This window comes from Puma concolor, chromosome E4 (genome assembly GCF_028749965.1).
Source record: "Puma concolor isolate L17-30 chromosome E4, mPumCon1.1.hap2, whole genome shotgun sequence".
In the NCBI taxonomy this organism is placed as follows: domain Eukaryota; kingdom Metazoa; phylum Chordata; class Mammalia; order Carnivora; family Felidae; genus Puma; species Puma concolor.
Window position 1 is genome coordinate 9,957,654 of NC_141683.1, and position 14,139 is coordinate 9,971,792.

Here is a 14,139-nt window from a genome sequence, read left to right on the forward strand (position 1 = left end):
CCAGCCCCAGGCTGCTCGCACAAGGTGCTCCTCACCGCCGCACACCTCGTCCAGAGGGCGCCGAGCCGGAGAGGCGGCTCGGCCGGGTCTGCGGCTCCGAATGTTAACGCCGGCAGGCTCCCCGGCCTGGGGCACAAGGTTTCAAACCCAACGGTCGAGGGAACCAAGGGCAGAACCAGCGAGTCCCGCTCGGACGCCCGGGACCTTCTCCTCCAAGCCCGCTCGGGCTTTTCCAAAGGACGCGCGGCACAGCCCGTGCGCCCCCGGCACTCCACTCCGTTCCTCTCTCCACAGGTCCCCCCAAACTCTTCCCGGGAAGCGCCCACCAAGCCCAGACGGCGCCCCGAAACTCCCAGGGCACTCGCCAGCCACCCCGACGCCCGTCTCTCGAACCCTCCTCGTCGTGTTCTCGCCGCCCCGCACCGTCCTCCTCGCGTTCACGGAGAGTCAGAAGCAAACCACCAGAAAATGCCTTCGCGAGGAGCCTCCCTACACCCGCCCTGTCACTGAAACAAAAGCGCAGGGAGGAGGGAGGTGGAAGAGGAGGCGGGAGGAAGGTTTAGAAAGAGGATGGGGAGAGCGCTAAGAAGGAGCTGAGCGGGAGGGTCGGGGTGGGGAGGAGAGACGGGGCCAGGGACCCGGCTCCGGCACCGCGCCGCCGGTCGCTTACATGCCCAGGTCGCTGTAGGTGTTGAAGAACTCCATCTGGTTGCACGCCTGGATCCAGCCCACCACCCAGGTCTCGTGGCGGGGGATGGGGGGCATGACCACGCGGGCCGAGGCTTTGAAGTAGGGGGTCTTGTAGCGCAGGACGATGGGCGAGGTCTCCTCGATGCGCGTGGGGCACTGGTCGATGGTGGCGCACACATCGTACACCACGATGTTCTCGCGCCGGATCCGCGCCTTGCAGGTGATGCTTTGGATACAGCCCATCCTGCCGCCCGGCGCCGGCGCGGCGCGGCGTGGGGCAGCGCGGGGGCCCGCGCGGGCAGCCGGGGGCGCCCGTCACGCCGGCATGGCGACGCGCCGCCCGCTCCCGGTCCGGCTCAGCTCGCGCCTGGGAGCGGGGAGCCGCCGCCGGGCATCCTCCGGGGAAGCCCCCTCCTCCGGCCGCCGCGCGGGGTCCCCGCCGCCCCGACGCCCGCCCGCCGGCCCCCGCCCACGCCCGCCCCCTCTCTCCGGCAGGGCGCGCGGAGCGTGCGCTCCTAGGAGGCGGCGGGCGCCCCCGCCGAGGGCAGGGGGGGGAGCGGCGCTGCGCGGAGCGGTGCCCACCCGGGGCCGGAGCCCCCCGCCCCTCGCCGGAGAGGAGGAGGAGGAGGCGGCGGCGGCGGCGGCGGCATGGAGCCGGGGGAGGGCGGCGGCGGCGGCGGCGGCGGCGGCGGCGGCGGCAGCGCCCGGTCTGTCTGCCTCCGCGGCGGCAGCAGCAGCAGCAGCAGCAGCCGCCGCCGCCGCCGCCGCTGCATGAACCTCTGCACCGCGGCTGCCCCCCGCGTGCAGCGCACCCAGCGGCGGGCGAGCGGGCGGCCCGAGCGGCAGGCGGAGGCGGCGGCGGCGGCGGCGGCAGCGGAGACCCGCGCGGCCGCCGGCCCCGCCCCGCACTCCCCTGCCCGGCCGCTGGGGGCTGGGGGGCTGGGGGGCTGCGACCGCGGGTGGAGGGCGCCTCGCGCGGGGCGGCCCGGGACGTGATCCGCGGAGGAGACTGGCTGTACGCCATGAGTTTTGTCCCTCTCCGGCTGCCGTCCGGGTGGCGGGGGGGGGGGGGGGCGGCGGTGATGGGTAGGGTGGGGGCTGTTTAAAGGGCCGCGGGCGCCGGGGTGGGGCCCTGCACGTGGGGCCGGCGCGGGGCGGGGCTGCGGGAGGTGGCGCGCGGGTGGGCGTGGGGGCTGGGGGTCGGGCCGGGCCCGGGTGGGGCCGAGGAGGGCGCCGCGCTCCCGAGCCTGGTGGGAAGCCGGCGGTGACGGTGTGGGGCAGCCGAGGGGCAGGGGAGCAGCTGTATCCCGGGCTGTTGGGGTATTTGTAACGCGGTCTGTTAGATCGGAGTTGGGCTGGAGCTCCCCGAGGACCCTACCTTGAGGAGGCCTCCCGGAGTGGCTCGAAAGGCGGTGGATTTACTACGGCTTTGCCCGACTGGGTTTGCTCTGGAAGCTTTTCTTTCCACCACCCTGTGTAGGGAGGGCGCCCAGAGAAACCTTCCGTGCCCCAACAGCACGTCACCAAAATGCCAGGAGTTTTCGGTTGTAGCGCGAGCTGAGCTTTTTACTCATCGCCTGCCTTCGTCCAAATCTTTTCCTTCTTAGAAAATGCTCTTTCAACAAAATCCCACACACTGGGGAATTAGAGCAGTGGTGGACTTACCCTAACTAAACACCGCGTTTTGAATGTAGCTGCATCCTAGAGACAGGTTGTGCCTAGCACGACCATCTAGCTGGATTAGAGTGCTTAGCGGCCTTCCCGAGGTTACCCAAGGTAACCTGTGACCTGCTAAGTACGAGGGGAACTTGGGAACGGTTTTGGAACCAGGCTGGATTTAAATAGTAACTGCTTAATGATACAAGTCCGGGACACCGGTGTGTACTAAGCCATCTACCTGATGGAAAGCCTGGAATCTCAGGGGCCCGTTCTTGTCTTTGCTTCTCCAGAGCCCAGCACGAACGGGCTGACCTGACAGTTGTCTGTGAATGAATGAAGGCGTAAACAAAGAACAGCCTCGCCCTAATTGTCCTGTGGAAACCGCCACCACGGATATTGGACACCGGGTGCAGTCGGACCCAAGTCGTGCATCTGACATTGTGGTCTCGTGTGCCAAACGGAAAACAATAGTTAGCAAATGCTGTTGCTCTTACGGGGCATCTTTTTTTTACATTTAAAAGCCAATAGCTTCCCTTTACGTATTTCTTCTGTGACCATTGAACATTGGCAGGATCCGGTGCCCAAGTGTGAAACACTCACCTGGGATGGTGGTCTTTATTAGGACAGATGTGATGAGTAAAAGTCAGTTGAGATCCAAAAGCATTCTTCATCCTTGTTTTAACTTTTCTGGCGCCTTGATTCACTTTTTGGTTACCAAAAGAGCGGTTTTTGCTCTTTGGTGACGTGCTTCTGTCATTTTCCCACGTAGCTACGGATCTCAATCACTGGTCCTTTCATTCAGGAAACACTGACGGACTTCCTGGCAGGAGCCAAGCATTGTGCTAAGTGCTAGGATTCAAAGATGAGCGGGAGCCCATGGATCACCGAAGATAAACCTGCTAGCAAGTTGTTAGTGTGAACTGTGACACGTGCTTTTAATAGTGGCGTGTGTCCTGTGCTGGGGGGAGCCCAGATAGGATGCCCACTGAGAGATGTACAGGAGGCCCTCTTGGAGTAGTGGCATTTGAATCGGATCCTGAAGATAGTGATAGAGCTCTCCGAGAGGGGGAGTTTTCAGGCAGCGTAGGGCAAGACTTGGGCAAATCCAAAATGCGTTGAGGTATGAAAGAACACAGCGTGTTCAGGGAGATAAACAGCTCCCAGTCAAAGCGTTTTTCAGGGTTATGTGCAGACCATGGGCATCTGAGTCACTGGCCAGGAACTGCTTATTGACAGGACCCTATCTTGATCTTAAGTGGAAGCCATTGAGTGCAAAATTTGCATTTTGAGAAAAATTACTCTATCCTTTTGGAGGATAGGGCAAGGACAGTTTAGAGGCAGGGTGTCAGGGTATTGTAATGACAGATGATTTGGCCCTGAGCTAGGGCCGTGCCATCGGGCCAGAAGAGGCCTGGCTGCATTTGAGAGTCATTTAAGAGGTAAAATCGATTTACTTGGTAACTGATTAGATGTTGGAGAGAGAGTCTGGCCAACTCCGAATTTCCTGGCTTCAGCAATAAATACATTAGATCCTAATAGTCAGAACGAGAAGACAGAATTGAAAGCAGATTGAGGTTGTATATCGTCATGCTAAGTTTGAGGTACTTGGAGGGTATTTTGGGGAAGGGGCCAGAGTTTGAGTTTCCATGGTTATTAGGTTCCAGGAAATAGACCAAAAGAAAAGCACTCAATTGGGGGGAATTTAGTTAATCTTTGTTGGCTTGAGTTACTTGTCAGGCTGCAATTTTGTGGATAATATCATCTTCTGGTAGCACAAGCTAAACCTTCATAAACAGGGCAGAGCAGTGGTACCCTTCTCCAAAGTCGAGGGAAGGCATGTAAAGGAGAGTATACCTTCTTTCCAAACTACAAATGAGGCCTCGTGGTATCCAGCAGAGTGCCAGTAAAATACAACTCATTATTCACAGACCTGGACCCCTGACATTCTCAAAGAGTTCATCCATGACCTTCACGAGTCTCCAAAATCATGAGTGTCACCATGACCTAACATTTCCACTACAAAAAGCAGCAAAGTGTGAAAAATGTAAGGGATCCTTTTAGACTCTTAATGGTTCTATAAATATGGGACCAAGGTAATTTCTAAAGCAACTTAAATAAATTTTGCCATTAAAATTAACTCCTTACTTCATTAGCTCTGTACCTTATTAACTCCATATATTAACTCCATGTTTCCCTGGCTCTGCAAAGGAAAAAAAAAAAAAAAAGTCACAATAGAATTACTACACAGATGTCAAGGAGAAGAGAAGGGCTAAGTTGTGCCAGGACATGAATGCCAGGTGATGGGCGTGGTCCATTCACAAGCTAAGTGGCTGGCAAGTCCTCTCTGGCCTTGTACCAGGCCATTCAAGTTTGTGGCCCAACAATTGCCTCATGACAGGGACCTTTCAGATCACTCAGCGGAGACTATTTTCATCCACAAATATTCAGTCTTCAAATGCCAACCAACAACTCCATGTAGCACGAGGGCAAATCCTCAGAAGCACCATAATGTCTCTGTGCTGTTCTTCCAAGTTCCTCTTTCTCTCTTGGTACAGTGAGTGTCCCCGCCCCTTTAGCATCAGCTCCCTGCCTCTCTTAGCACCTTCCGCGCTGTTCCGGAAGGTGGATCACTCGCACCGATCTCCTTCAATAAGCTCTTCACCCCTCTAGAGAATGTACCATCATGCCCGGTGGCCCAGCCTTGTGCCTGCCGCCCAGGAGCTTCTCAGTAAATGTTAGAATGTTTAAAATTATCTTTTTAGGATGATAAAACATTGTTTCCCATAACCTATGAGCTTTGTCTCCCTACCTCCAACAAGCATAAATTTTGACCCTAATTCTTTCTGCACGGTCCTTCTTTGCCATCCCGCTCATGCCCTTTGTCTCTGAGCAGTACACCATCTCCAGGGGTATCCATTCCATTCTAGGCACCAGGAAAGGGAAAAACTTCAATGACGAGACCTTGATGACAATCATTCCTTGTGAATAACCTCATTCGAGTTTATTCTCGGGGCACAGCACAAATGCTCCTTTGTACGTCCTGCTTTTGATGGTCTCGTGCATGACAGAGACCCTCAGTTCGCCAAGTTCAAGCCCCAGAGCACACTCCCCAGGATGCTGGCCTCTGCACCTCCTTTGCAGTCCATTCCCTCAGCCTCTGCTGACCCCACGCTCAGGCTTTCCAGAGGCAGGGCGATCTCTGACTTTCTTTTTTTCCTATTGGTGGTCAAGTGTGCTTTTTAGAAACTCTGGGTTACAAGGGCCTATTTTCTATTTGACCTTGGCAAGGGTTTTCAGAAACTGTAGAACAGACTACCACATATTGTCAAGGAGTTGCCTCTGGAGCTGGTAAAAATGGACGTGGATTTCTACCTAGCTTCGATGCCCTGAAGACAGGCAAGAGGGCAAATGAATCCTCAAGCCCTGAGAGTTCAGGGTTAAAGAGACGACTCTGCTCTTTGGCTGTGAGCAACCTCCTACCACCAGTTCAAGTCAGAGTAATCGATTTCTCTTCCAGGCCACGCTAGGCTCAGCATGAAGTGGACCGTGGCCATAGACTCTTTGTAGAAGGCATTCGGCCCCAAGATCCGGCAACTGCTTCACGTGGCCGGTAGCTGTCAAGCCTTTCCTACCAGCCTCACATTACCTTGGGCTACAAAGACTGTGAAGAAGGATGCTCTAGTTCCCCAGCTGTCCTGTTGAAGGGCACTCATGCCTGTCTCTGTCACTTGCAGAGTCCTTTTCCCAATTCTTGCCTGTAGGGTTTAACTCTCTCCCCTTCTTTTAATCCCACAATTCTGCAATCAAGATTGCCCTCCCAGCTTCTCTGACTCCTCTCGCTTCCCCACCACCCCGCCACCCCAAGGGTCTCTCCTCACCCTACCTGAACTCCCTCAGGGCATTTACCCATGCTATTGGTTGTATTATTTTCCATGGATGTCTCTCAAGTTGGTGCCTCCAGCCTAAGCATTTCCTCAATTCAAGGCCAGCACATCCATCTGACCACTAGATGTTTCCATTCAGAAGTACTGCCATCTTGTTCATCTCAGCGAATTGACACCTTTCTCCCTGCAAGCCAGTGTCTCCTCCTGACTACCCCATCTGTGCTTGAAGGTTCCTCTGTCTTTGCCACTCCTTATTCACACACCAAGGGGGAACAAATTCTGGGGAGCCTGGGTGGCTCAGTCAGTTGAGTGCCCCGCTTTGGCTCAGGTCATGATCTGGTGGTTCATGGGTTTGAACCCGCATTGGACTCCACACTGGGCTTCTCGCCCCCTCCTCTCTCTCCGGCCCTCCCTCACTGGTGCTTTCTCGCTCTCTCAAAATAAATAAATAATCTTAAAAATAAAAATAAACTTGAAAAACAATCCTCATGACTCTCCCTATCGTAGAAACTTTCAGCGTCTTCTTGTTACCATCAGATTCACCACAAATCTCGCCAGTTGGTGTTGAAGTGCTCCAGGAGGGCACCTCAGGCAGCCTTTCTAGCTGTCTTTCCCTCTGCTTCCAACAGACCCTGGGCCTTGGCCTGAGCGGACAACTCACCATTCCCTCCACAGGCCTCCACCCTCTCCACTTCTCTGTTTTTGTTTAAGCTCAGTCCAAATCCGGCCCCCCGCCCATGACAATGATAATGATGGCAACCATGTATGTGTAATGGTTCCTTGCATGAGTCTGTGAGGTGATACTCTTACCTCCTTTGCCAATGGTGGTACAAAGAGAATGAGGGACTAGCTCCAGGTCACGTTGGTAAGTGGCTGGGCCAACACTCAGATCTCCGTCTGCCCATGCACTGTGACCCCTCTGACTCATAACAACTGTGAGCACTTCAGTCAGAAATGATCCTTTTCATTCCTGAACTCCTACTCACAACATACACTGGACACTGAGTAAGTGACACACGAATGAGTAGAATAACAGGATTTTATAATGGCTTCATAGAAAGAGCAAAGGAGAAGGAAGAGTCGAGGATAAATGTAAGATTTTTAGGCTAATCACTTAGAATGATAATACCATTTTCTTAGTGAATCACATGAAAAGAGGAAGAGAGTTTGGTGGGTTGGGGGCTCTCGACAGGATATCCATGTATTCAAGTAGGGAAGTCACTGACGGAACCATCTTGTTTGAGTTGCCATTTTAGAAAGTATAGCTTTAGTGAAATTCCTTCTTTCTCTCATTTCACCCTCCTTCCCTTTTTCTCCCTTCCCTTTCTGCCTTTACTTTCTTCCAGAAATATCATCAAGCCTTTTCTTGGTATTACGATGCTGCTTGGAGACAGTGAGGCATATGAGATACTCCATCCTATTCCATGAATACATTTTCATCATCTTGAGTTTGTGTCTCACATTTAATTCGACTTGGTGTCCTCAGTTGTAAGCACAGTGCTTGGTACATTGTAAATGCTCAAGTGATGCTGGGTAACAGGTAGCCTGGTGAGGAGGAAGAGAAAAGACATTTCAGGTTGAGACCAGTGCCTCTCAAATTATACATACAGACCACCTGAGGATCTTGATGAAATGCAGATTCTGATTCAGTAGATCTGGGTGGGCCTGAGACACCGCACCCGTGGTGAGTTTCTAAGTTCTCGTTACTTGAACCGTGGTCTGAGGACTAGCTGCACTGGCATCCAAGTTCACGAAGCATGAGCATGATAGAGAGGACGGTGTGTAGGGGGCAGTGCGAAGTTTAGCGTGGCAGGACGTAGCACATGGGGATGTGGGTATGGGCGTTGAGGAAGTCAGAAAGGGAAGCTGGGACCAGGGTGTGCAGCTCCCAGGGTCTACATGAGGCCAGGAGAGGTACAGTGAAAAGCTAATGCAGTCGAGTCAGACATACCTGGGTTCTAACCTCAGTTTGGACGAGAACTAGGTGTGTAGTTTCAATGTCCCTTAGCTTCATTTTCTGTGTCTTTCAAACGAGAATAAACAGAAGACAATGTCTACTTCATAGGGCTGCTGTGAACATTAATTAAATGTAAATTTCCTGGGGTGCTTGGGTGGCTCAGTTGGTGAAGCATCTGACTCTTGGTTTCGGCTCAGCTCACGATCTCACAGTTCGTGAGTTCGAACCCTGCATCGGGATCTGCACAGACGGTCCGGACCCTGCTTGGGATTCTTGGTATACCGCTCTCTGTCTGCCCCCCTCTCTCTCTCTGAATATAAATAAATAAACATTTTTAAAAATTAAAAAATGTAAATCTCCTTAATGCCATGCCCAGGGCATGGTAGGTGTTCAGCAAATGGCAGTGAGCATCACCACCGTTACAGAGGATGCCAGAGTCAACAGGGGCAGACGGATAAAACACAGTCCCTGCCTGTAGGAACTTCCAGGCAAGATGATCATCAGTGTGGATGGGTCTCCTGGCTATAGCCTCTCCATGTTCTGTTTTGGTTTTACAACTGGAGGCGATGGGCTGTAAACTGGTTACACAGCTTGAGGCCTCAGGCGGGATTGCCACTTGCAGGTAGACCCAGGTCAGTGAACACTCTCAGCAAAGGCAGTCACCTCTGGATTTGCTTTGGCCTCAGTCACCTTTCTTCTAGACGCCTTTCCTTCTTCTCCCTTCTTACCTCACCACCGGGTTATCCTGCCAAGGCACCCGCTCATCTTGGATGAGGTGTGTTTCATTGCGATTCCTCTGCGTGGGTGAGAGAGTGGGGTTGCGATCTAGGGTGCAGGGACGACGTTTCAACGCCAGTGTGTATGCACAGGTGCTCTTTCGCACCAGGGCTGGCTGCTCTCTGGCTCTCGCGCGGTGTGGAGGACAGAGCCACCGCTTGTCCGCAAGTTCACTGCTGCCCTTCGTCTGTCTCCACCACCACCATCCAATCTGCATCGTCTAGAGCACTGGTCTCCAAACTCATCTCCACTGGAGCAGAGAAAGAAAATAATAGCATTTCTGTTTTCTGCTTTTCCTGTTAAAATCTCTATTTTTGTGTATGCTGTATTAAAGAATTTATCAGTATTTGGTGCTCACATAAGTCATTTATAAATAAGTAAACAAGCAAGCCTACTTGGCAACGATTGATCGAGACCATTGCAACTTCTTCTAGCTGGCTTCCTGGTCTCAATCCCTTCTTTTACATTACACTGAGAATTATCTTTCTGAAACACTCTGGTCACTGTTTACTGGCCTGTCTGAAGCCATTCATTCATTCATTTATTGTTTCATTCATTCATTTATGCATTCACTCATGTGCTGAGCAAATGCCATCTGTCAGGCATCATATGCGGGAGCTATAAAGGTGCCATGATGTTATGCTTCTCCACGAGACGAAGAAGACTTTGAAGTCTGGCCCCTTCCCACCCCACCGCATAACCTCCCGGCTCCCCCCTCACACAGAGCCACATTGAGGCCCACACGGTTTCCATCCCATGTTCTTTTCACTGTCACGTCCCACAAACAGGCCAGCTCCATGAGGCAGGGCTCTTTGCCTTTTTGTTCACTGATGGATCCCAAATGCTTAGCATGGTACCTGGACTACGGTAGGCACCTAATAAATATTTATCAAATGCACTTGCCTTTTCTCTTGTGCAGGTGCCGCTCACACAGCCAACTCATCCCTCAGCGCTCAACCTAAATGCTCAACCCCTTCAGCAGTGCTTTTGGCCTCCCAGGCCCAGGGAAGGCTCGATATCGTGCATCCGTAAGGCCCCTGGACCTCTTCCTCACAGCCCTTATCACGTAGCCATTAATTAATCATTTCTGTGATCATTTAATTATGATCGCTGTACCTTGCTAGATTATAAGCTCCATTAGTGTGGGAACTTTTTGCTGTTTGGGGTGGGAGAGAGATCCCCGAACTCTGCCTTGGTTTCCGAATCCTGTCCCTTGCTCGCAGACTTCCATCAGGCGGCCAGCCTTGTCACTGCTCCTGGAACTGGCCCGGCTCCGCCCCCTGCTGGGATGCATCCGTCACTCTGGTGCGGAGGCCAGGCCTTCCTGACACCGAGCTGTACCTGTGGGACCAGACACATTTCTCTGAGCACCTGCTTTGGGATTTTCATGTTAAGCTCCAAGTCCCACCCCTCCTGGATTGCACCGACCAGTTTGTGGTGTGGACATGTGTCTGGAGATACAGCAGGAGGTTGTGAGGAGCTTATGTGTGGATCCCCGGGGACTGATTGCAAAAGGAGCTCTAGTGTGTGCTGTATCTACTCAGAAAATTCAACCTGGGCCTCAGTCCAGGCTAAATAAACGCAACACAAGGGCACAAATCTTTGTGAGCATTTACCATCGGAATGAGTACTTATATTTATTACTGCTGGAAACTATTGATTTATGAATGGAAAGCAAGTCCAAATCACATTATAATAAAGGGAATGAGCAGTTTAGGAAGAAAACAATACCAAAAGGAAAGAGAAAGCCTGCGAATCCCTTTAAATTGGGTATTATGTTTACAGGAATAGAAACTAATTCTATCTGTATCACCCAGTAAGTACCACACACAGTGGAAGCAAAATAACATTAGTGTTTACACTTCCTGAGGCAGTTGGCAACACCCACAATCCTGTAGCAACAGACACAGGCATCCAGCAGGCCACACATCACAATTTCATTTCACAACCCCCCACCCCCACCCCCAGCCCCCGCCACGGAGCTGGGTGGAGAGGACCACACTGTTTCCCTAAAATGTTCGAAGTACAATTGATTGTATCTTAAAATAGGCCCATGGCCTGGCACGGGGAGCGTTATTGGAAAGTTATGTCTCTGAAGCTTTGTGTCTTTCAGGTAATGGAAGATTGGAAGTGATATCAACTCGCTAACCTTGGGCACGTCACAGAAAGCCTTTGAGCCTCAGTTTCCTTGTTTGTATTTGTAATTCAAAGAGACAATCTTCATGGCTCTCTCCAGATTTTGTCTTGGTTTTGTTCTGGGAAATACCTTGATAAACTGCTTGGGGCGGAAGATGAGAATTCCACGACAAGGAGCTTGAGACCTGGTAAAAAGATGTTAGGTGGTTCTCCCACAGAAATGAAAGTGAATTGGGGGGATGGGAAGAGAAGACAGGGAGGAGAGGGTGGATGGCCTACCAAGCGGGGAAGGGAGAACAGGGAAATCTAATATCCAGTTTTCAAAAGGTTTGTGTTAATTTTTCATGTAAAAGACCCTCTCTTCTGTGTCCCCAAATCTTTAACAAAGTCTTCTTTATTTGCGAAGACTCTGTGTGTGGGTGTCTGTGTGTGCATGCACGTAAATTAAAGAGTAAGGCTGAGTTCCACGTCTGGGGCGATTACAGGGCAGACAACTGTATGAGTTATTGTGGAGAGCAAGAGTTGAGAAGTGTCGTGAAGGCAGCGACAGAGGAGGCTTCGAGGGCACAAGCCTCCCAGAACGGCAGAAATCTTGGAAAAGTGAATGGATTCTCTGAGGGCATGGGTTACGCATTTGAGCCAATGCAGTCCTTCCTTCTCAAGGAGAAGGGAAACCTGAGTATGCCAGGTCAAATGCAAAATGGTGCCAATAAATGCGACACAAGGGCAGAAATCTTTGAGAGCACTTACCATTGGAATAAGCCAGTGCTCCTATTCTTGCTGGAAACCGCCGCCCTACTAATCTTAGGTGGTTGTTAAGGGTTGAAGAGTGTCATCAGTCAGAGAGTATGAAAAGCTTTGCCAGTGCCTGATATCATTATCACTAATACTATTTTAGAGGCTTTCAGCCCTCTCTGCGTGTGTCCCTAGACTTTGTGACTCAATTTCCAATCTGCAAAGCACGACACAAAGATTATTGTTTGTTCTTCTTGGTCGTTGAAGATCGAGAGCCATCCCTCAGGAGAGCACCTTTGTAAGCATGCTATGGTAGTAACAAAGACGAATGTAAAACTGAATAATTCTGCAGAGGTATAAGGAGATTACACAGTTGTTTCCTCAAAGAGGAAGAAATTAAAATACCACATGAAACAGATGAAAAAATGATCGGTTGGAAGGAATTCAGCTCCTCTTTTAGACAGAGAGTAATGGGACCTGAAAAGGGGGGATATGAAGGAAATTCTCAAGGTAAGGAGTAGAGGTAAAAGCACAAGAGATTTTATGTACATTACCCAAGTTGCACGGGGACGTGTACGCAACCAAGCAGAATACGTAAGGTTGAAGGTATATGAGCAGACGTGGTAGAAACCAAAAAACAGACTGGGGGGATCAGTGTGAGGAGGTATGTGTCACACGTAAATAGAGGGGTCACTCTCGGGCACATTAGACTGGCCAGAGACCGCCACCCTCAACACTTCCAAGATGGAAGATGCCACGGCCGTGGAGCCAGTGGACTGTGTCTGGGTTATTAGGTGATTCCTAAGATGTAAAATGGGGAAGCTCACTGGGCTATTGGCTGTACCTACTTACGTTCAATTCTTTTTTTTTTTTTTTTTTTTAGTTTATTCATTTATTTTGAGAGAGAGAAAGAGGGAGAGAGGGGACGGGGTTACCGAGGGGCAGAGCAGAGAGAGAGAGAGAGAGCTAGAGTCCTAAGCAGACCAAGCCCAATGCAGGGCTCGATCCCATGAACTGTGAGATCATGACCTGAGTCAAAATCAAGAGTGGACACTTAACTGACCGAGCTACATAGGCATCCCTATTTTCAACTCAAACATATTCTCTTTCCCATTTTTGTTAGTGTTCTGACTGAGTGCTTTGGTAGAGGTGAGGGCAATGCCTAGAAGGTCTAGAGGTCAAGGGGCAGCCAGGGTTGCTACTAGGCTGGGGAAACCTTAGCCTGCAGTGGAAGTTATCCGGAGGGCAGGCAGTTCAGAACTCCAGATGGGATGCCTGCAGTCCAGCACAAAGACCCAATTGATTTTCACTTCCTTCAGGCAGGGGTGGGCAACTGCGGCATATGGGGTATTGTGAGCCACCTGGGAGTGGATCTCACTGCTCTGCCACTGTCTCACACCATAATGTTGGGTAACTATTTATTTCTCCTCAGCGTCAGTTTCCTCATGGAAAAGTAGGATTAATCCCATCTTCCTTATTGCCCTCAAAAAGAATATCGTATGTGTAAATGCTTCAGCATGCCAATTAGATGATGTAATTTTGAGTGGAAAGATGATGTGTTTCTTTTTGGACCGCTTCCAATCTCTGAGGCTCATTTCTTCCTTGTAGATTAGTTCCCTCTGTCCCGCAGAACACTAGACTGTATCTCAAGTGACTATCTACTACTCTCTATTAAAGTGCCAATTGATCAGTAATTTATGAAGGGTCTCCCACATGGCAGGCGCTGTGCTAGGCATTGAAGATTCAAAGAAGAATTGGACACCATTTCTTGCCCTGATGGAACTCATAGTCTGGGAGGAAAGTAAGAATTATAAGAGAAGGTGAAATCCTGTAAGACAGGTCCCATTGGAATGCTGCAGAGAGAGATAGGGAGATGGGGAAGAAGAGCCTGAGGCTGGAGGGAAAGGTTTCTCAGAGCACAAGCAGAGATCTGCTCTAGGATGTGAAGGGTGAATAAGTGTCCCCAGGAAGAAGGCTAGAGAAGACAGTGTTCGCAGAGGAATGGCATGAGCAAAGGCATGAGCACATGGAGGTACTTTATATATTTAGGAAATGGAGAGAAGTCCGATGCAGACAAATTCTGAGTGAAGAGTGAAATGGGGTGGAAGATGACATAGGATGGGATGCTGGAGACCAAGTCTATCAAAGGGATTGGGAGCAGGTTGGAAAAGCAATGGAACATCGAACTGTAATAGCTTTCCTGGGTTAAGCCGTATCTGGTCATGAGGACTTATCTTCTTTATATGTTGTTAGAGTAGATTTGCTTAACTTTGCTAAGGACATCTAGTGCTGATACTCTGT

At 51.0% G+C, this 14,139-nt stretch overlaps 1 protein-coding gene across 1 annotated transcript in view; it reads right to left on the reverse strand.

Moving 5' to 3' along the window:
* Positions 1-1,701, reverse strand: part of FAM78B (family with sequence similarity 78 member B) — a 79,474-nt gene extending 77,773 nt beyond the window's left edge. The window contains exon 1 of the mRNA XM_025927854.2: positions 671-1,701. Within this exon, the coding sequence (XP_025783639.1) occupies positions 671-933 (263 nt within the window). The 5' untranslated portion in view covers positions 934-1,701. The remainder of the gene's footprint in view (positions 1-670) is intronic.
* Between the last annotated feature and the right edge of the window lie 12,438 nt (positions 1,702-14,139).